Here is a 24,307-nt window from a genome sequence, read left to right on the forward strand (position 1 = left end):
CGAACTCCTGGGCTCAAGTGATCCTCCTACCTCAGCCTCCCCAGTAGAAGGGACTACTGGCGCACCACTGCACCAGGCTTGTTATACCTTGTAATAAATGTTTTTACATTTGAAATCATGTTCTAAGGCAATGACTTGTAGTGATCATAGTTTTAAGCAACAAAATGAAAAAAGTCTAACAGAAATAACAGTTACTGAAGAAAAGTTCAAATGCAGTTTTAGTTAAAATTTCCTGTTTTATAAAATATCATATATCCTAGGCCGGGCGCTGTGGCTCACGCCTGTAATCCTAGCTCTTGGGAGGCCAAGGCGGGCGGATTGCTCAAGGTCAGGAGTTCAAAACCAGCCTGAGCAAGAGCGAGACCCCGTCTCTACTATAAATAGAAAGAAATTAATTGGCCAACTGATATATATATATAAAAAATTAGCCGGGCATGGTGGCGCATGCCTGTAGTCCCAGCTACTCGGGAGGCTGAGGCAGAAGGATCACTCAAGCCCAGGAGTTTGAGGTTGCTATGAGCTAGGCTGACACCACGGCACTCACTCTAGCCTGGACAACAAAGTGAGACTCTGTCTCAAAAAAAAAAAAAAAATCATATATCTTATTTCCTTTTTTTAATTGAAAAAAATTATTTTTTGGAGACAGATTCTCACTCTGTCAACCGGTTGGGAGTATGGTAGCTCAACCATAGCCCACTAGAGCCTTGAACTCCTAGGTTCAAGCCATCCTACTGTCTCAGCAACCTGAGTCACTAGGACTATAGGCATGCACCACCACACCTGGTTAATTTTTAAATCTTTTTTGTAGAGATGGGGGGTCTTGCTATGTTGCTCAGGTTGGTCTCGAACTCATGGCCTGAAAAGATCCTCCTACCTAAGCCTTCCAAAGTACTGGGATTATGGGTGTGAGCCACAGTGCCCAGCATTGTATCTTGTATTCTTATGCAGAAATTATGATCACAACATTATAACCCACAAGTTCAGCAACAGAGCAAACAGCTAACCACAGGGTAGAGATTCTGCTGCTCTGGTTCCTTCTACCTTTCCCCTTCTTCCGTTTTACCTTCCAGAGCAGCAGCCCTCTTTTCTCTTTCTTCCTCCTCAGCTCTTTCTTGTAGTTTTTTCTTATAAGCAGATGTCACAAATGCCTCTTTATCATCAAATTCTCCCTTTTCCATTTCTCGTTCTCTCTGTATTTTCTTTTCCATTCTTTTTTCCTGTTCCTTTTTTCTAATTTCAACTGCTTTTAGTAAGTTGTGAATGTACTTGGGCTAAGGGAAAAAATAAAATTATTTGGGAAAGAGTTAAAAATAATAACTTATAACAATATTAATACTGTTACAATTTTTATCATGAACTCATTAAGATAGAAATGATTAGCCCAAATAGGATTGTAATCTTCTCAAAATTTAATACAAATTTACTGGCAAGATTAATATTGAAATAGTTTTCAATAAAAATTTAAGTATAGCAGAGATAGAAACTATTTATAATGCTATTTTACTTTTTCTTAAAAATCTCAAACTAAGTAACAAATTTTTTGAGTGTTTTCATCACCCATTTTTCTGGTATTCTTTTTTTTTTGAGAGAGAGACAGAGTCTCGCTTTGTTGCCCAGGCTAAAGTGAGTGCCATGGCGTCAGCCTAGCTCACAGCAACCTCAAACTCCTGGGCTCAAGCAATCCTGCTGACTCAGCCTCCCGAGTACATGGGACTACAAGCATGCACCACCATGCCCGGCTAAGTTTTTCTATATATATTAGTTGGCCAATTAATTTCTTTCTATTTATAGTAGAGATGGGGTCTCGCTCTTGTTCAGGCTGGTTTCGAACTCCTGACCTTGAGCGATCCACTCGCCTCGGCCTCCCAGAGTGCTAGGATTACAGGCGTGAGCCACCGCGCCCGGCCTGGTATTCTTTTAATTCAACAAATAAATAAGAAAATTTCCCACTAGTTTTTCACATTTAGTGGAAATAGATTATTTAAAATAGTAGCTTTAATATAATTTTACACCATTACTCTAGATACTGTAAAATGCAAAGATCCTTAATAATCAGTCTGTACTTGTGAAGTAACAAGAGTGACAGAAAGAAAATTAGAATTTATTTCAAATTTTTCTCTTTTGCTTTTTTTCAAACTTAAAATCTGACCATGATATGTGCAGGCAGATGATTCAGTTACTAGTTAGAAAGCAATAAAAAATAAGAAGATAATTAAACATAAACAGGGCAGGAGCAGTACAAATTTGGTACACAGAACTTCTAAGGAAAAATTTTCAAAAAATTATTTGTAAAGTTTTACAAAGTAACAATTTATAAAGTTTTTAGATAATTCACTTAGCTCATTAGCATAATATATGTAGGGCTTCCTTGGTTCTAAAATCTGTAATATGTGGAACTACTAATATCAACTACCTAATAGCTTTAGCTCAGACCATCCTCATGTTAAAATGAGATTAAGATATAAAATATAGATCAAGGTCAAAGAAAATTTGTATTTCAGCTACAAACAAACCTTTCGATCTTTCCCCAAAAGCAATTTGGGATTACTTTCCTCCTTTTTTTTCTGCATTTCATCATAAATACTGTCATATTCATACACAGTGGAATCTTCTGCAAGGGCCTTCTGGATTTCCAGTTTGGTCTTAAAAAAAAAAATCAAACATGTTTCAAAAATATGAGCTAGCCAATATACACCACAAAAAATCTATATGCATTTTTTTGAGAAAGGTTCATAAAATTGGAAACATATCATAAAAATTACATCAGTCACATTTTAGATACAATATATGAATGTAAATTCTGGAACCAGGCTGCCTGGGTTTGAATCTTGGCTCTACACTAATTACTTTGGGCAAGTTTGTTTAATCTTTTTATGCCTTAATTTTCCTCATCTAAAAAATTGGTAATAATAAATAATAATTTTATCTACCTTCCAAGCTGTTGTGATAAATGACTTAAACTTAAAACACTTAGAATAGAGTCTGACAGAGAATAGTGTCCAATAAACATTAACAATTATCATCTATTTATTTGTATATAAATATAATTATATACATCAAAAGGTCAAGAGGTCCAAAGTATAACAGAGAAACATCTAACCCTGGTTTTGAGATGCCTACATTATATATTAAACTTTCACATCACTTCTAGTAAGTTGAGGAGCCAAATAAAATGTTTAGTTTTCAAATGTATAATGGTAGGAAATAACTTTATGAAAAGTTCCCAACATAGTATAAAATTAGGAACATTTTGTAATTAATAAAGTATATTTGTAATTTCAGTCATATAGTCTCTGCCTTTGTTAGCTTCCTTCTATCTTAAATGTTTTTCTTCCCCTTTTAGGCCACTGAAATCTTACCCAAGTTTCAGGGCTAGTTCAACTCCCTACATCTTAAATGAAGCCATTTCTTTACTTTTCTTTTTGAGACAGAGTCTTGCTCTATATTGCCTAGGCTAGAGTGCCATGGCATCAGCCTAGCTCATGGCAACCTTAAACTCCTGGGTTCAAGTAATCCTCCTGCTTCAGCCTCCTGAGTAGCTGGGACTACACGGGCATGCCACCATGCTCGGCTAATATTTTTTTTCTATTTTTAGTCACCCAGCTAATTTTTTCTATTTTTAGTAGTGATGGGGTCTCGCTCTTGCTCAAGCTGGTCTCGAAATCCCGAGCTCAAGCGATTCTCCCACCCTGGCCTCTGAGAGTGCTAGAAATGAGGCCATTTCTGAGGACTTTAACCTCTAATGATCTCTTTCTTCTGAACACTAATGGAACAGTCTACTCTGAAACATTAAACTCTTAATAATACACTTGATAGCCGGGCGTGGTGGCTCACGCCTGTAATCCTAGCACTTTGGGAGGCCGAGGCAGGAGGATTGCTCAAGGTCAGGAGTTCGAAACCAGCCTGAGCGAGACCCCGTCTCTACCAAAAATAGAAATAAATTAATTGACCAACTAAAAATATATATACAAAAAATTAGCCGGGCATGGTGGCACATGCCTGTAGTCCCAGCTACTAGGGAGGCTGAGGCAGTAGGATCGCTGAGCCCCGGAGACTGAGGTTGCTGTGAGCTAGGCTGACGCCACGGCACTCACTCTAGCCTGGGCAACAAAGTGAGACTCTGTCTCAAAAAAAAAAAAAAAAAAACAAAAACAAAAAAACAAAAAAATAATACACTTGATGTTACTACTTCATAATCATTTCACAAATCTAAGGTAAGAGGCTTATAAGTTTCTGAGATACAGAGTTTTCACATCTAAACTTTTTTTCTGAATGGCTACATTGCCCAGTGCAATGTGGAACATTGAGGGATCCTTTTTAAGTGACAGGATGATATAACAAATATTCAAAAGAATCTACTCGATATTCTCAGGTTTTTATGTATCAACATCACATCCTAAATGAAAAATACTTTTCTGGAATATTGTTTAAAATATTAAGAAATTCACATTTTTCCTCCACTTCTCAACCTTTAGAAAACCAATGATTCTCCTGCCTAGAAGATGAATTGGCACTGCTGCTCCCTCCCTAAAACATGGACTCTAAGAAATAATAACCACCACCATAACAAAAAGCAAGGGAAAAAGGAGACTGAGGGCTGTTTTAAACTGATGACATGTCTTTGTATATGCTGGGAAGAAAGATGCAGGTGAGCACTTGGGTAGATATGTTATTATTAACTATGTCTCAACACTTACAAAGCAAAAATTGAACAGAAATCTAAGGGAAAATAAATAAACCCACAATTATATTGGGAGATTTTAACATATGTCTGTCAATAATAGAACAGACAAATCAATATGAATATATAGATAGATAGATAACACAACTGGCCCACTGGATCCATATAGCGCATTTTTAAGGATGGAGGGAATATTTATAAAAACTGACTATATACAAGACCATAAAGTAAACCTCAACACATTAAAGGAAAGAAACAATACAGTCAGTATAAGGTCTTGAAATCATGTTAGAAATCAGTAACAAAAAGGTAACCAAAAAGCTCCACATTTAGAAATCAAGTTATATACTTCTAAATAATATATGGGTCAAACAAGAAATCATAATGCAAATTAGAAAATATTTTGAATGTAATAACAAAAATACTGCCTATCAAAATTTGTGAGACACAGCTACAGCAGTGGTTAGAGGGAAATGTATACCTTTAGATATATATATTAAATGTATTAGAAAAGAGAAAGGATTGAAAAACAGAGCTATGCACCCACTTCAAAAAGTTAGAAAAACAAACTCAAAAGAAAGTAGAATGAAGAAAACTAATTTGTCAGGACAGAAATTGATGAGGTAGAAACAAACTCAAAATGTATATATTATTAGCTCATTTTATAAGATTCACCAAACCTTGATATTATCAGACTTAATTTTCTTTTAATCTGGATAATTATAGTGAAAGAAAAGGAAAATTACAGGCCAAGCTTTACTTATGGTATGAAAATCCTCAACACTTATGCAAAACCCTTAATGAAATTTTAGTAAACCAAATGCAACAACATATAAAAAGGATAATATTTTATGCTTATGTTGGGTTTATACCCACGTACGTGACGTTCTAATGATTGTTTTTTTTTGTTTTTTTTTTGAGACAGAGTCTTACTTTGTTGCCCAGGCTAGAGTGAGTGCCATGGCGTCAGCCTAGCTCACAGCAACCTCAAACTCCTGGGCTCAAGCAATCCTGCTGCCTCAGCCTCCCAAGTAGCTGGGACTGCAGACATGCACCACCATGCCCAGCTAATTTTTTTTTCTATATATATTAGTTGGCCAATTAATTTCTTTCTATTTATAGTAGAGACGGGGTCTTGCTCTTGCTCAGGCTGGTTTCAAACTCCTGACCTCAAGCAATCTGCTCGCCTTGGCCTCCCAGAGTGCTGGGATTACAGGCGTAAGCCACCGCGCCCGGCCTTCAATGATTGGTTTTCTCATGTTAAGCTGACCTGACATTATTGGTAGGAATCCAACATGGCCATGAAATATTACCCTTTTTACATAGGTCACAATTTTAAAAAACAAATAAATAACAAAACCTCAAACTAAGAATAGAAAAAAAGTTCCTTAGATTAACAATGAATATCTACCAGAGACCTACAGCATTTAATCATCAGCTGTGAGCTAGGCTGATGCCACTGCACCCTAGCCCAGGCCAGAGTAAGACTCTTGTCTCAAAAAAAAAAAAAAAAAAAGCTTGAGTGAGGCCTTTTGACTAAATAAAAGGATTTGTTCTGCGGAGTTTGGATTAGGTCAAGGGGCCACACTTGGGGATCTGGAGGGCCATGTAGGGCCTTGAGGCCACAGGTTCCCCACCCCTGGAGGCAACTTCATTGCCTAGGTCTAAACACAACTCTACCATTTACTAAGTATGTGACCTCATGCAAGTCACATAAATTCTTCTCACCTTCATTCCTCAATAGAATTATTGTAAGAATTAAAGATAATTCTTTAAAAGTAGTTGTAATAACATCTAGCATGTAGAAGGTGCTTAATAAACTTATCCTTAAGCAGGTTTCTAGTTAGACAAGGGAGAAATAGGACCAAAAATTATAAGGAAAATGTGGAAGATAAACAATTAAATGGAAAAGAAAGATACGCTGCCATTGTTTAATTGCATTATGCTCGAGAGCAGCAAAATCAAAGACACTTGATATGGCTTTTTTGCGTCCTTGTCTCCAAGATGACAAAGAAAAGAAGGAACAGTCGTGCCAAAAAGGGCCGTGGCCATGTGCAGCCTACTCGCTGCACAAACTGCGCCCGACGCGTGCCTAAAAACAAGGCCATAAAGAAGTTCGTCATCTGGAACATAGTGGAGGCTGCAGCTGTCAGGAACATATCTGAAGCGAGTGTCTTCGATGCCTATGTGCTTCCTAAGCTGTGCACGAAGCTACATTACTGTGTGAGTTGTGCCATTCACAGCAAGGTAGTCAGGAATCGTTCTCGGGAAGCCCGCAAGGACCGAACACCCCCACCCAGATTTAGACCTGCGAGTGCTGCCCCAAGACCTCCACCAAAGCCTATGTAAGGAGTTGAGTCCTTGAGGAGTGAAGAAAAACTATCTGTTGGAAAAAAATAAAATGGAAATTATACTTAATATAGCATGTTGAATATGTCTGTGCCAGAGAGAGTGGAAGTTTGTGCTATACCAGGTGTTCAAGTGTGAACTGTCACATAATGTTTTTCTTTGAAAGAAAGCTAATCTGTGTGAATTAAAAAAAAAACAAAAAACCCCCCAGATACTTGACGAAGTAGAAAACACAGTAAACCTTTAGGCCCATTTCTACAATTAGTTGTATGATCATAATAAAGGAACAATTTATCCTTTTTGAGTTTCAGACTTTTTTTTTTTTTTTAATTCACGTGAGTTGTCTAGTAGAGTTTCAGACTTCTCTTTTTTTTTTTTTTTTGAGACAGAGTCTCACTTTGTTGCCCAGGCTAGTGTGAGTGCCGTGGCGTCAGCCTAGCTCACAGCAACCTCAAACTCCTGGGCTCGAGCGATCCTTCTGTCTCAGCCTCCCGAGTAGCTGGGACTACAGGCATGCGCCACCATGCCCGGCTAATTTTATATATATATATCAGTTGGCCAATTAGTTTCTTTCTATTTATAGTAGAGACGGGGTCTCGCTCTTGCTCAGGCTGGTTTTGAACTCCTGACCTTGAGCAATCCGCCCACCTCGGCCTCCCAGAGAGCTAGGATTACAGGCGTGAGCCACCGCGCCCGGCCAGTTTCAGACTTCTTAATCAGGACCTTGGACAAATCTGTGAGAATTTTATTTTATTTATTTATTTATTTTTGAGACAGGATCTCGCTTTGTTGTCCAGGCTAGAGTTAGTGCCATGGCGTCAGCCTAGCTCACAGCAACCTCAATCTCCTGGGCTCAAGTAATCCTGCTGCCTCAGCCTCCTGAGTAGCTGGGACTACAGGCATGCACCACCATGCCTGGCTAATTTTTTCTATATATATTAGTTGGCCAATTAATTTCTTTCTATTTATAGTAGAGACAGGGTCTCACTCTTGCTCAGGCTGGTTTTGAACTCCTGAACTCTAGCAATCCGCCTGCCTCGGCCTCCCAGAGTGCTAGGATTACAGGCGTGAGCCACCGCGCCCAGCCAAATTTGTGAGAATTTTAAAAGATAAATAAATATATATATATATATGTGTGTGTGTAAAAAGTGCTTAGGAAGACTAAGGTGTTAACAAGTTTATTAAAAATTACCTACTGTTTCCCTTTCTTGGTAGATGAATTTCAAATAATCATGAAATTATAAATCACTTTGGTTGTCACTAGATCTTTTTGGGGGCAAGAGAGCTCACTAGCAGGAATTTAATAATAAACAAATAATAATAAGCCCACCAATCCATTATTAGACACTGAGTCATCTGAAAGCAGAACCAGTTTAATCTACAGTACAACAACAACGAGTTAATTCTTCATTGCGTTTTGTCTTTAAAATTTATATAGGACACCTGCAAACTGTATAAATCAAGAAACGTTCTTACACATTTTTAAAAAGGGTCATGATCAAATTTCATTATACACATCTACTCTGTTTAGTCTCAGCTCCTAGATATCAAAATTAATTAAAAATGTGAGCTGAAATCCACACTTCACCAAATGCACTTATCTCACTCTTCCACCTTACCTGTTTCATGGCCTGTTTCTTAGCAGCTTCCCTCTGAAGACTTTCACTCACGGAGGTCTGTAAAATAGAAAAATACTGTCATTGTTTAAAACAATTTAAAATTTCTTCAGTACAGGTTAAGTATAGTTTATCTCAAATGCTTAAAATGACAAGTGTTTTAAATTTCAGATTCTTTTTGTGATACTTACTGCTTTAGCATCCCAAATCTGAAAATCTGAAATGTGTGAAATGCTCTAATGAGCATTTTCCTTTTAGCATCATGTCGGCACTTAAAAAGTTTTGGATTTTGGAGCACTTTAGATTTCACATTTTTAGATTTGTGATGCTCAACTTGTATTCTAGTTGGCAACTGGTTCCCTACCAGTTAAAAGTGGAAATATAATATTATGAATTAAATTAATATTTTTAAGGTCCTTCCCCTAAACTATAGAAAACAAATTTTCATTGTAAATTTTTAGAGAAGACTATAAGGTGTATGAGAAAATAGTACAGGAAAAAATGAGGAACATGAATTTTTTTCTCCTTTTTAGAAGCAGGCTCTTACTCTGTTGTGCAGCCTGGAGTGCAGTGGCATGAGTATAGCTAACTACAACTTCAAATACCAGGCTCAAGTGATCCTCCTACCTCAGGCTCGTGAGTGGCTATAACTATAGGTGCACACCACAATGTCTGGTTAATTAAAAAAAATTTTTTGTGGAGATAGGGTCTCACTATGTTGCCCAGGCTGGTCTTAAACTCCTTGCCTCAACTGATCCTCCCACCTCGGCCTCCCAAAGTGCTGGATTACCGGTGTAATAAGCTGGACATGATTTTAAGTCCTAACTTCACCACTAAGTCATTCAACCTTTATAGATTTCAATGTTTTGTGTGCTGCATGAATATGAATGTATATGTGTGTTAAATGGGGGAAGAATGGACTAGCTATTTCAAGTGCCTTCCAACACTAAAATGATAGGATTTCCAGCAACAAAAAGCACATTATGGCCAAGCGCAGTGGCTCACGCCTGTAATCCTAGCACTCTGGAAGGCCGAGGCGGGACGATTGCTTGAGCTTAGGAGTTCAAGACCAGTTTGAGCAATAGCAAGACCCCCTCTCTACTATACATAGAAAGAAATTAGCCAAATAACCAAAAACAGAAAAAAATTAGCCGGGTACAGTGGTGTGTGCCTATAGTCCTAGCAACCCGGGAGACTGAGGCAGGAGGATTGCTTGAGCCCAGGAGTTTAAGGTTGCTGTAAGCTAGGCTGACGCCAGCGGCACTGTAGCCTAGGCAAGACAGTGAGACTCTGTCTCCAAAAAAAAAAAATAGAAAAGAAAAAAAAAAAAGCACATTATTTTAATATTCACCACCAAATATAGTGTATCAAGCTCCTGGTTTATGACTAAGACTTAGGGGCATCAAGAAATGTCTGTGGCTATAATAAATCAAAAAATATGTACCCAAAAGCTGTCCATTCCAGGCATTGTTCTATGTCATGAGGATAGTAAAATATAAAAACCATCAGTGTTTTTTAGAGATAAATAGTCTGAAATGGAAGACAAACAACTGAAGAGACAATTACAACATAATTGCAATAAGAATAAAGAGATAAACAAAGTGCTATGGGAGCTTAGAGCAGAAAAGGCAACTCAGTATATGAGGAATCAAAAAGCCTTCCTGGCCAGGTGCAGTGGCTCATGCCCATAATCCTAGCACTCTGGAAGGCCGAGGCAGGAGGATCACTTGAGGCCAGGATTTTGAGAACAGCCTGGGCAATAACAAGACCCCATCTTACAGCTAAGAAATGAAAAAATGTCTCCTTACAAGTATCCGGCTTTAATCATCAGGGAAATGTAAATCAAAACCATTATGAGCTACTACCTTATATCTGTCAGAATGACTTTTATCAAAAAGTTAAAAGGGTTCAAAACCAGCCTGAGCAAGAGCGAGACCCCGTCTCTACTATAAATAGAAAGAAATTAATTGGCCAACTGATATATATATATAAAAAAAAAAATTAGCCGGGCATGGTGGCGCATGCCTGTAGTCCCAGCTACCTGGGAGGCTGAGGCAGTAGGATCACTCGAGCCCAGGAGTTTGAGGTTGCTGTGAGCTAGGCTGACGCCACGGCACTCACTCTAGCCTGGACAACAAAGCGAGACTCTGTCTCAAAAAAAAAAAAAAAAAAAAAAAAAAAGTTAAAAGGTAACAAATGTTGGTGAATGTGTGAGAAAAGGGAACTCTTGGACACTGTTGGTAGAAATGTAGATTGGTAGAGTCATTATGGAAAACAGTATGCAGTTTCTAATGAAATTAAAAATAGAACTACCATATGACCTAGCATATACCCAAAGGAAATGAAATTACTGCCTCCTAAAGATATCTTCACTTCCATGTTCATTCCCAATAGTTAGATATGGAAACGAATTCAACCTAAATGTCCACTGACAAATGGATAAAGAAACTGTGGTACATACATTAATACGATGGAATGTTATTCAGTGTTTAAAAAGTAGATCCTGCTATTTGACAAAACATGAATAAGTCTGGACATTATGCTAAGTGAAATAAGCCAGAAACAGGAAAAAAAATATTACATGACATTACTTTATAAGTTGAATCTTTTAAAAAAAAAAGTCAAATATACAGAGATAGAGAACAAAAAAGTGGTTATGGAGGTGGAGTGGGTAAGAAGTGGGAGGAAACAGGGAAACATAGGTCAAAGGATATAATGTAGCAGATATGAAGAATGAACAAGTCTAGAGACCAAATGTAAAACATGAGGACATGCAATAAAATTGTACTAAATACATGGGATTCATGCTAAATTAGCTGTTCTTGCCACAAAATTTAAAAAGGCGGGGGCAGTAACATTGTGAGATGATGGATATGTTAATTTGCTTTACTATAATAACCTTTTCACTATCTATATGTATCCTATAACATCATATTATACATCTTAAATATACACAGTAACATTTATTTTTTAAAAAGTATCAGGCTTTGTGAATATACTAACACTGAATTATATATTTCAAAGGGGTAAATTTTCTAATCCTATAAGAATTATATCTCAAAAAAACCCCCACCAAAATAAAGCTACTGATAAATTTATTTTTAATTTTCCTTGCATGTGTGGAGGCTGGGGATACATGAGATATCTCTGTACCTTCCTCTCAATTTTGCCATGAGCCTAAAATTGCTGTTAAAAAAAAATGAGGTCTTAAATATATACATAAAATCCTCAACCCTATGATTATAGTTGTCTAACCTACTGACACTGTTATCTTCAGTTGTATAGTATCAGCAATCCATGTGTCCTTTCTTTTTTTTCTCATGGCCACCAACTGAACAAAACAAACCTAATTCTATAATAGTTCCCTATGACTATGGAGACAAACTTAATATACAAAGGTCATACAAGTAATAGAACACATATTTAATAAATTAAAGAAGTTTCAGGCAAAGAACTAAAGGCATTTTAAGTGACAGTAAACTGATTCCAAGTGGAGGAAAAGAAGTTGATAACAAAAAATAGTAATAGCAGCTAACACTTACTGAGCTGGGTGCTATGCTAAGTGTATTATATATATGATTCATTTAATCCAAATTTCCCTGTTAAATGTGATATGACACTTTTATTCATTAGAATATTAATCTTAAACATTAAAATTGAAAAGTAATAAACATTTCCAATGCATTTTTATGTCTATTGGTGTAAAAGAAATGTATTTTTCCTAAAAATGTATTTTTCTTTTCACTGAGTTAGTGATTGAGGATTGACTGAGAATAAGAAGTCTCCAACTGCTGAACTTTTATTTCTTTTACTTGCCATTATTTTTCCTATCTCCTCCTTTAGTCTGTCACCGTTGGTCAGTTTATCTACTGTCACTTTCTAACTGGTTGCTTCAATCTAAACTATACAACTTGGAAAAGAAAAACAAAACACAAGACTGTAACTTTTTAGACTTTTTTTTTTTGAGATAGGGTCTCGCTCTGTTGCCTCAACTAGAGTGTAGAGGTGTCATCCGTAGCTCACTGCAGCCTCAAATTCCCGGGCTCAAGCGATCATACTGTCTCAACCTCCTAAGTAGCTGGGACTACAGGTACACACCACCACACTTAGCTAATTTTTCTTTCTTTCTTTTTTTTTATTTATAGAGATAGGGTCTCATACTTACGCTGATCTCAAACTCCTGGCCCTCAAGAGATCTTCTTGGCTAGGCCTCCCAAAGTGCTGAGATTATAGGAGGGAGCCATCATACCCTACCTAGACTTTAATATAATGTAGAATAAGCAGACTGGGAAGGGCCCTCCCAATATAAATTATATATATTTTTAGATATTTCAAGAGCCCTTGTTTCCATGTTCACAGCTGTTTAGAAGGACACAATCTGACCTTTGAAAAAACAAGATGATACTACTCGCAGGAAGGTAACATAATGCAGGGGGTGCAATAATTTTACATGTCCCATTCATAAACTTATATCCCTAGAATTCAATAGCATCAGTAGATAAAAAGGGTAATTCTGAACTTGAGCTGAAAAAATCAGGATTATCTCCTTTAGAAGCCCATTTGATTTTCAGTTTTCAACATAAAGGTACTCTGACGACGGTGACTAAAATTTGGTCAACAATGTGTTTAAACACATACATACAAAAAGTTAAAAATGAATCAGTGAAGGCTTGATCTTATTGAACTCACCAAGAGAGGAAACAGATTTCATATATGTGCCCTATGAATAAAACAAAACTAAGATATATAACTGCCAATATATTATTAACCTCTCTCTATTTAGAGTTCCTTATACTATATAGCATAAGGCTGATGAACAGAATGGTCACAAGCGTAGGCTCAGGAATCTGAGCTTCTTTCTCACTAGCTATGTTATTCCAGGAATGTAAACTTTTTTCCTGTTTCCAGTTTCCTCCTCTATATAATAGCACCTATCTCACAAGGTTTTGAGGATTAAATGAGATAATATGTAGAAAGTGTTTAGTGAGTTATCTGGCTCAAAGAAGTGCTCAATAAGGGTTAGCTATTGTTATATTATTATTACTCTGCTCCTGTTTAAGAACACAGGACTAATGAAATGCTTATATTTAAACAAATTAAAATTAAGTTACAGAAAAATAGTAGCTATGGGTTTTTTTTCTTAGTGTATTATAGTCAAACCAAACATTCACAAGAAAGGCATGCAAACTGTTTCACTTTATAGGATACTTATCAGTGTGCTTAATATTAATAAAATATAAGGTTGGTATTTATTTGAAGTTATATGGTATGATTACATTTGCATCTATTGAATTAGAAAAATCTTAATTTTGTTTAATATTTAAATGGCCATACATGTTTTCTTTGTTAAGATTCTTTAATGTTTTATATGCAGTAAATCCATAAACAGGAAAATGCAGGATATATATATTTGAATCCTTAATTAGCCATGAGAGCTATGGTATAACTAGAAATGGCTTTCCTAGAACTGACAGTGGCTTTATTAGGAACTACTCATAAATGAAAATACACTGCTCCCAAAAACTCCCCTTTGAGGAGTCCTACACTGTGCTGCCATGCAACTAGATGGTGGGACTTGATACCAAGGACAGGATAACTGAACAGACATCTATCTTTAAAACCGCTCTGGTTTGGGGTGTAAAGGGAGAGTGTTCATTAAAGAAGTGCATCTTTTTAAAACTTTATTTTGAAATAATTATAAATTCACAGGAAGTTGCAAAGAAATGTACAGTTAAGTACTGTGCATCCTTCACCCAATCTCCCCCAATGTTAGAAATTTGCATAAACAGTACAGTATCAATACCAGGGAATTGACATTGGTACCTGCATAGAACATATTCAGATTCTGCCAGTTATACATGCATACATTTGTGTGTACAGCATTATGCTATTTTATAACATGTAGTTTCATGTAACTACCACCATAGTCAAGATACTTAATTGTACCATTACCATAAGACTATCCTTTGTGCTATCCTTTTGTAGCCATAACCATCTTTCATCCTCCATCTCTAATCCCTGGCAACCACTAATCTGTTCTCCGTCTCTATAACTATGTTTCATGAACATTAAATAAATGAAATCATGCTGTATATATCCTTTTAAGATTGGCTTTTGTCACTCAGCATTATTTTCAAGGAATGTTATTTTGTTTAGTATAACTATTGCAAAAACATTTCAGTTCTTGCCACAAAATATCCTAGTCCACAAATTATCTAAGGAAAAATAGCTGTTAAAAAAAAAAATTATTGTGCATTGCAGTGTGGTTAAGGAAAATAAAATTATTGGCCAGGCGAGGTGGCTCACACCTGTAATCCTAGCACTTTGGGAGGCTGAGGCAGGAGGACTGCTTGAGATCAGGAGTTTGTGACCAACATGAGGAAGAGTGAGACCCTGTCTCTACCAAAAATAGAAAAAATTAGCTGGGTGTGGTGGTACATGCCTATAGTCTCCGCTACTCAGAAGCTGAGGCAGAAGAACCACTTGAGCCCAGGAGTTTGAGGTTGCTATGAGCTATCATGACACCCAGATGTCAGAGATATCAACTGATTTAGTACTTAAATTGGACATTTTATACTTAATAACCTAATAGTATAAGAAGAAAATTATATTTCTAATCATTAGAAAAATGATAAGCTGTGTAATAAATGGTGTGGAGATAACAGTTTGGCCTTTTGGAAAAAAAATATCAAAGCTGATTTCTTTACTTCACCCCCTTCTTTATAACGAATACCAAAATACATTCTAGATGTTATTAAAACATTTAAATGTAAACACAGTTGCAAAACTTTTAAGAAGAGAATAAAATAGTTTATTAAAAGGTAAAATAATAATACTGAGTAATCATCCCAAGTATATAGAGCAACTAGAACTCTCATATATCAATAGAGGAAATATAAAACGATTCAACAACTTTGGAAAAGAATTTGGCAGTTACTTTTTAAAAAGTTAAACACAGACCTTATGTGACCCAGCCATTCCATGCTTAGGTATTTACCCAAAAGAAATGAAAGCATATGTCCATAAAAGACTACAAATGTTCCCAGTCATTTTACTTGTAATAGCCAAAAACCAGAAAACAATCCAAATGACTACCAACAGGTGAATGGATAAACAAATTGTGCTATACTTACACAGTCAGAACACTACTTGGCAAGAAAAAAAGAATAGACTACTGATAATATACAATGTAAATTAATATCAAAATAATTATTCTGAAAGAAATCAGATACACCCCTATCCAAACTATATATTGCATGGTTCCATTCACAGTATATAAATTCTACAAAATGAAAACTATAATGTCAGAAAGCAGATCAGTAGCTGACTAAAGGTTGGAGGGAGAATGGAAAAGGGCAAGAGGAGACTTTTGTGTGTGATGGCCATGTTCATTACCTTTATTGTGCTAATAGTTTCACGGTATATGCTCACACCAAAACTTAGCAAACTGTATACTTTAAATAGCTGCACATATATGGCAATTATACCTCAATAAAGCTGTTTTTAAAAAGTAAAATAATAATTTCAGGTTATATAATAAAAACAGCAGAGGAAAATGTACCAAACTACCTCTGGTGGGTAATTTTAAATAGATTAAAATTATATAATAACAATAATTTGAAAATAAAATGAGCTGTGGTTATTGTAATTCATATACTTGGAGAGGAAGAGAGGATTTGAACCAGTGACAGGATTGACCAGTGCTTTGAGAAATGAGTCATAAGGATGGCTTAATGATTAACTTCAGAAAAAACAGAAGTAACGGCAACATTCAGAAACAAAAGTCGAGAGCCAAAATGTGTCAAGCCAAGTACATATGCAGCACAGGTGCAGAGCAAATTCAGAGGTATGAATCTGGTAGCAAAGGCAAATTATGGAACAACAGATAAACAGATTGACGGAAACAAGCTATAAAGTAGGGGCCAAGTACAAAGTAAATCATGCTGGAATGCATACACACTATGGTATAAGCCTGATTTTAAGAACAGAGAGCAGGTAGCCAAGTGAAGGTAGAGAGTGTGCAGCCAAAAACATGTAAAAGTCAAGTAGACTATGGAATGACAAAAGCAGCAAAGCTGTACACAAGAATAGGAGCCCACACAAAATTCTTCTCAAAGTAGGGCTGGCTGATGCATATTTTATTCCTGGTTGCTCAATGAGAAATGACCTATTCCTAACACAGAACTCTTAGTAGCTTCTAAAATTTTAACTTCTCTCAGAAGTGAAGATATTTTAGTTTTAACTTGAATTATCTAAAAATTCATTTTCATCATGTTTAATGAAAATTTCCTTGGGAGTAGAAATCTGTCTCATTCAGCCTTCTATTTACTACCAATAGTATCCAGTACAGCATCTTCTACACATCAGATGCTTGTTTAAGAATGACTGATTAAAAGTATTTAACTATAGTCACATTGGGGTGGGTTAAAAACAAAATGTAAAAATTTAAAAAAAATTTTTTAAGTATTTAACAAAAAACCACTTTAAAAATTAAGTTTATAGACTAGCCAAGAAAAAAAAGAAAATCCAAATAAACAAAATCAGAAACAAAAAAGGAGACATTACAACTGATGCCACAAAATACAAAAGATTATAGCACTACTATGAACAACTATATGCCAACAAACTGGAAAACCTAGAGAAATGAATGAATTCCTGGACAAATATAACCCACCAAGATCAAATCAGGAAGAAATAGAAAACCTGAACAGACCAATAATGAGTAACAAGTTTAAATCAGTAATAAAAAGTCTTCCAACAAAGAAAACCCCAAGATGTGATGGCTTCACTGCCAAATTCTACCAAACTTACAAAGAAAAACTACTACCAATTCTCCTCAAACTATTTCGAAAACTAGAAGAGGAGGGAATTCTTCCTAACTCATTCAATGAAGCCAGCATTACCCTGATACCAAAACCAAACAAGGACATAACAAAAAAAAAACACTACAGGCCAATATCCCTGATGAATATAGATCCAAAAATCCTCAACAAAATACTAGCAACCTGAATCCAACAGAACATCAAAAAGATATACACCATGATCCAGTGTGGTTTATCCTAGGGATGCAAGGATGGTTCAACCTATGCAAATCAATAAACATGAAACATCATATCAACAGAATGAAGGACAAAAATCATATGATTATCTCAATGGATACAGAAAAAGTATTTGATAAAATTCAACATCCCTTCATGATAAACCACTTAATAAATCAGGCAAAGTACCACAGGTACCCCATAAACACATATAAGTATTATGTATCAATAAAATATTTCTAAAAATTATGTTTACTGAGACCCAAATTCTTCACTTTCCTAATTATCACAATACTATATCTAGACCACTTAACATCAACTGCCCAGGACCTCTCATGTGTTCCTCTCCCACTAATAAGAGAACATGTAATCCCCAAATATAAAACAACTAGTAAAAGTTTAAATATAATTAGTAAATTTGTGGCCAAAAAAAATCTTACTAAAGGCCAAACATAAATAATTTTTTAAATTAGTCACACTCAGCCTTCCAATTCCTCATTAAGATTTTTTTTTTTTTTTTGAGACAGAGTCTTACTCTGTTGCCCCAGCTAGAGTGCCATGGCATCAGCCTAGCTCACAGCAACCTCAAACTCCTGGGCTCAAGCAATCCTTCTGCCTCAGCCTTCCGAGGAGCTGGGACTACAGGCACATGCCACTATGTGCTAATTTTTCCTATATATTTTTAGTTGGCCAATTAATTTCTTTCTATTTTTAGTAGAGACGGGGTCTCGCTCTTGCTCAGGCTGGTTTCAAACTCCTGACTTTGAGCGATCTGCCTGGCTCGGCCTCCCAGAGTGCTATGATTACAGGTGTGAGTCATCGTGCCCGGCCCCCCTCATTAAGATATTAAGCCAGGCTCCCTTCCTCTGAAGATGTTCTACAAGTCATGGAAGTAGGATCTGAAAAGTAAACATAAAAACTGTGAAAAACCCTGGGGAAACAGAAGTTGGTTTGTGTGGATGGAGGAGGGGCAGAGTAACAACCCAACGCACCATAGAGGCACTAGGGAGATGGAGGACAGAATGATGGAGCACTTTTTGGACGTTCTGATGTCTCTCCAGTCTCCACTGATACAAAAAACCAACACCAACCTAATGCTAGAGGTATGTCAGAGCAGCACTCTAGCCTGGCTGGGGTAGCAGCTCTGACCTATGTACTCAACAAACTTTCATGGAAGTTTGTTCTTGATAAAGAGCAACTTCCTGATGGATTTACCGGGAGGTGTCCTGAGGGACAAAGTAGATGAAACAAATGGGAAGCCCAGATTAATATCACAGCCTTTCTGTCCTGAGGTTTTCTCCTGACAAACTTACCACTTATCCCAAACCAGTACTAACTAAATTAAAGTGGCTAATAATCCCAACGGAAAATGTGATCATAAGGAAAAATAATCAAACACCAAACAAGTACTATTAGAATGTTTTTAAAGATTAAAAACAAGACAAAAACTGAACACACATCAAATAAAACAGAATAAGCCAGACAGAACATAAATTTTAAATTACAATACTATACATTCTCAGAGCAAAGAGGGGCTATTGGTAACATGAAGCAGGAATAAGCCTCAGGAGGCTGAGGCAGGAGGATCACCTGAGCCAAGGAGTTTGAGACTGTAGTGTACTACAATTATGCCTGTTAATTACCACTGCACTCCAACCTGGGCAATACAGCAAGACTTCATTTATCCAACAACAACAACAAAAAGGTACAGAGATATGGAGGACATTTGTGTAACAGAAGACCTAACAGGTCTGGGTTGCCAAGATGTCATTCCCAAGTATGCTCTGTCATGTCTGGCCACTCTGCCCATGACCCTCAACTCAGCCAAATACACATATCTCTGGAAACCTGGCAGGTACAAAGCTGGCTTAAATGGAGTACCTGCTTCAATACAATGACCCCAACAGCCGAGGGCTCACCAAAGGTCCTACCTTAATTTGTTGGACTTATACCAGACCAGCAAATGTCTATCCCAATTTCAGACCCTCTCCCAAAACTTCAGTTAGGAGCACTATGTGGAGTTGGGCCCTTCTTCTTCTGGTATTATATTTTAAAAACTAACAGGGATAGGAAAGAAAAACTTATCCAGGAAGGAAAATTGGTTCGAACATTTAACATTTCGTATTAAGTCTGACAATCATGACAGTATCTATTCTTTTTTTTTTTTTTTGAGACAGAGTCTCACTTTGTTGCCCAGGCTAGAGTGAGTGCCATGGCGTCAGCCTGGCTCACAGCAACCTCAATCTCCGGGGCTCAGCGATCCTACTGCCTCAGCCTCCCGAGTAGCTGGGACTACAGGCATGTGCCACCATGCCCAGCTAAGTTTTTGTATATATATTTTTAGTTGGTCGATTAATTTATTTCTATTTTTGGTAGAGACGGGGTCTCGCTCAGGCTGGTTTCGAACTCCTGACCTTGAGCAATCCGCCCGCCTCGGCCTCCCAAAGTGCTAGGATTACAGGCGTGAGCCACCGCGCCCGGCAACAGTATCTATTCTTGCTTAAACAAATCTTTTATTAATAATAAAAAAAAGAAGACCCAAAAGAAGATGGCATATTAGATGGATACAAATAAATACCTGAATGACTGATAATTTTCCACAATTAGAGAAAAAAATGAGATTGATCAGTTTTTTAATGCAAAATAGGATAAAACATAAATAAAATGCATACACAAGCATAGATAATACTTGGATATGCTATAATGAAATTTAAGAAAATCAAAGACAAAAAGAAAATTATAAAAATTTCCAACAAGGAAGACTATGTCTCTTATAAAGAAGTAAGATCACAATGACATCAGATACCTCATCAGCAACACTGGATTTAAGAATAATTCTTACTCATTTCTCACTTTTATGGCAAAGAAAAAAAAAAAAAAAAGAAGAATTCTTAAAATTATCCAATGGAGTCATTTTGTAGTGGTGATGGAAAGAACTTTGAACCAGAAAGTTTATATCCAGATAAACTATCATCAATAGTAAAGATGTCTTAAGCACATAAAATCTCAGAAGATTTGCTATATAAAGGCCCTGTTTGAAAATAAAGGAAGTACAGGTATCACTAATTTGTGTATCACTAATCCAAAAATCCAAAATCCAAAAAAACTGAAATCCAAAACACTTCTGGTCCCAAGCATTTCGGATATGCAATATTCAACCTGTATTTCCAATAAGAAATATATTATGAGATGCATCAAAGATAAATATATAATCCAGTAAAACTTAATATTTTTTAAAAAGAACAAAAACCTAACCATGATCCAGAACTGAAAATCTAGAGCAGGGCTGTGTGGCAGAACTTTCTGAAATGACTAAAATATTCGATATCTGTTGTCCAGTATGTTAGCCACCAGTCGCACGTGGCCAGTGAGCACATAACTAAGGAACCAAATTTTAAATTTTACTTGTTTAAACTTAAATAGCTCTATGAATACTAGCTACGGCATTAGCACAGATCTAAAGCAGGGGTCAGCAAACTTTAAGAGCCAAATGGTGAATATTTTAGGTTTGTGGAACATGCAGCCTCTGCTGGAACTACTCAACTCTGCCATTGTATCACAAAAGCAGCCAAAGAAAACAAATAATTGAATGGCAAGACTGTGTTCCAATAAAACTTTTTATTTTAAAACAGGCTGCCAGCACACATTTCATAGTTTGCCAACACCTCACCTAAATGATATAAACAAACACAGAGGCAAGTTGAGGGACAAACGAACAGAGGAAGAGAAGAAAATCAGTAGGCAGCCAAAATGTACAATGGTACTTATGTTGAAGACAGGAGGTGATATAGACAAAGATACTTTAGCAACAAGAAAAGAAACTGAACACATATGTCTAGACTTATCTGGGGTAATGACCAAAATTTTAACTAAAACACAATGAAATGTATAGATTTCAAACTATGAAAAGAAAATTCAATCTTTTAAATGGAAGAAAAGGAAAACAAACAAAACCAAGATACGAGTCTGGAAGTGGATTTTTAAAAGATCCAGAAATAGGAGGTCTATATAAGATAGCCTAAATACAAAAGGATACAGAAATGCTAAAAATAAATGGGTAGGAAAAAATATGAAGGGCAACTGTGAAGCAAAAGCTTGACAGTAATTATAAAATCAGAAGTAATGGAATTAAAGACAAAAAAATATATAAAGAGCAAAATAGGGTCTCCATAATGAAGGAAGAATAGATCAAGAAGAAATAGCAATCATAAACACTTATGCTTCTAGCAATATAGCTTTCAAGTTCATTGCCTTAACCACTCGGCCAGGACTATAATCTTTAACAATACAGTTTTTAAACAAAGTAACACCAAGACAATTCAATGGGGAAAGAATAGTCTATTTAACAAATGGTGCTGGTACAACTAGATATGCATATATGCAAAAGAATAAGTTAGGCCCTTATCTCAGACCGTGTACAAAGTAACAACTCAAAATTTATCATAACCTAAATTTAAGTGTTAAAACTATACAAGTCACAGACAAAAACGTTCAAGTAAATCTTTGTGGCCCCGAACTAGACACTACATGAGAAAATCTGTGTAAATAAAACCAAAGCCTAAATGATAAAAGAAAAAAAATGAATTTCATCAAAATTCAAAATTGTTTCAAGGGACATCATCAAGAAAGTGAAACATAACCCATAAAAACAGTAGAAAGTAATGCTGACCCTTGGACAACATGGGTTTGAACTGCAAGGATCCACTTGTATGTGTTTTTTCCAGTAAAAGTTACACTGACTGTGCCTGCCTCTCCTGCAGCCCCCTTCACCTCCTTCACCTTGCCACCCGAGACAGCAAGACCAACAACCCCTCCTCTTCCACATACTCAAGATGAAGACAATGAGGATAAAGATCTTTATGATGATCCACGTTCACTTAATGAATAGGAAACGTATTTTCTCTTCCTTATGCTTTTCTTTTTCTTTTATTTCCCAGACACTCTCACTCTGTTGTCCAGGCGAGTGCCATGGCATCAGCCTAGCTCACAGCAGCCTCAAACCCCTGGGCTCAAGCAATCCTGCCTCAGCCTCTGGGGTAGCTGGGACTATAGGGGGGCACCATCATGCCCAGATAATTTTTTCTATTTTTAGTAGAGGCAGGGTCTCAATGTTGCTCAGGCTGGTCTCAAACTCTTGAGCTCAAGCAATTCTCCAACCTCAGCCTCCCAGAGTGCTAGGATTACAGGCCTGAGCCACTGCACCCAGCCTACATCTCTTGATGAGAGAGTGGCATTTTGATGCAGAGAGGGAAGGAATGGATAGTGGACATATTTGGAGATTAACTCCTACGCACTCCTATGTGTGAAATACACTCGCCCTTCCCTCAAAATTCTTATCCCATTGTGGAATCAGTTCAAGGTCTAGTATACCATCCTTTCAATCAGGTACAAATGAGGATGAAGCACCTCTAGTCTCCTTGAATATAGCTTTTCAGCTGTGGTTTCTTGGGTGTGAAGATCTATGAAGCAAAAAAGCAAGTGATCTTACAAGCTAACATAAAATTGTGAAAAAGAGAACAATAAATATAAAACCTAAAAGCATAAACCATATAGAAAAAAATAGATTTGACCACACAAAAAGAGAGAATTTAGCTCTATAAAGAATATTACACTATGGTCAACTCTAAAAACCAACAAGGGTATAGCATCTAAAATATATAAGAAACTCTTATAAATCATGAAAAGAGAGGAAATAAGATAGGAAAGAGGGCCATTGATATAAATTAGGAATTGACAGAAGAGTCAGAAGGAATGCCTAATAAATATATGAAGAGATATTCAACTTCATTAATAATCAGTGAAGCACAAATCACAATAACTAAGAATGAAAAAAAATTATAAAACATTAATGAGAAAGTAAGAGAAACCACCACAATGGAAATGTAAACTGGCACAGCCATTTCAGAAAACAATTTACCAATACTTAATGAAATAATGTGTATACCTACTCCACTATCCGAAAATCCCACTTCTAGATAATCTATCCCGAAAGAAACTCTTACACAGGTTTATGAGAATCTTTTTTAGAGCATGACTGTGGTGGCAGGGAACTGAAGGTAACTTAAGTGTTTTTCTCAGAGGGAATGGAATGGATAAAATACCATGGACATATATGCTATAGTTGGGAAAAAAAGAGAAATAGGTATACATATTGTAATGCAGTGTTAACTTAAAAAATGAGATCTATAATACAACAGTATTTATGTATATAAAGATATATGTACTCAAAACAAAATATAATTTAATAGTATACATACATATCCAGCACATATATCAAATACATCAGAGTATGTTTAAAGGAATGAAAGAGGGGATTAGGGATGAAGAGAAAAATTAATAAATAAAACAAGAGCCTTGTGTGCGCTAATGATGTTAGTGTGCCTTGAAATGAGGAATTATGACTAACAACTCTCTGTACATCTTTCAACAAAATTTACTGCATTCATACAGCTCTTTCCTTTGTCAAAGTGATGTCACAGTTCCAGAAAGAAGATACAGACATATGGGGGTGGAGGAGGATGAGGGAAGGATGTGTGTGGTGTCTAAAATGTCATGAGGATGCAGTTCTGAAATAGTATCACCTGCTTTGTGTAATCATTTCTCTGAGATGAAAAAACATGGCA

The 24,307-nt window shown here is 36.4% G+C and overlaps 1 protein-coding gene and 1 pseudogene across 1 annotated transcript in view; one reads left to right on the top strand and one right to left on the bottom strand.

Moving 5' to 3' along the window:
* NSRP1 (nuclear speckle splicing regulatory protein 1) overlaps nucleotides 1–24,307 on the bottom strand; it is a 43,662-nt gene that overhangs the window by 6,347 nt on the left and 13,008 nt on the right. Inside the window, exons 3-5 of the mRNA XM_012740627.2 lie at nucleotides 8,650–8,706; nucleotides 2,514–2,642; nucleotides 1,064–1,271 (exon numbers count right to left, since the gene is read on the bottom strand). Of these exons, the coding sequence (XP_012596081.1) occupies nucleotides 1,064–1,271; nucleotides 2,514–2,642; nucleotides 8,650–8,706 (394 nt within the window). The remainder of the gene's footprint in view (nucleotides 1–1,063; nucleotides 1,272–2,513; nucleotides 2,643–8,649; nucleotides 8,707–24,307) is intronic.
* On the top strand, nucleotides 6,671–7,030 carry LOC105857906 (small ribosomal subunit protein eS26 pseudogene; annotated as a pseudogene).

This window comes from Microcebus murinus, chromosome 18 (genome assembly GCF_040939455.1).
Source record: "Microcebus murinus isolate Inina chromosome 18, M.murinus_Inina_mat1.0, whole genome shotgun sequence".
Taxonomy (NCBI): Eukaryota; Metazoa; Chordata; class Mammalia; order Primates; family Cheirogaleidae; genus Microcebus; species Microcebus murinus.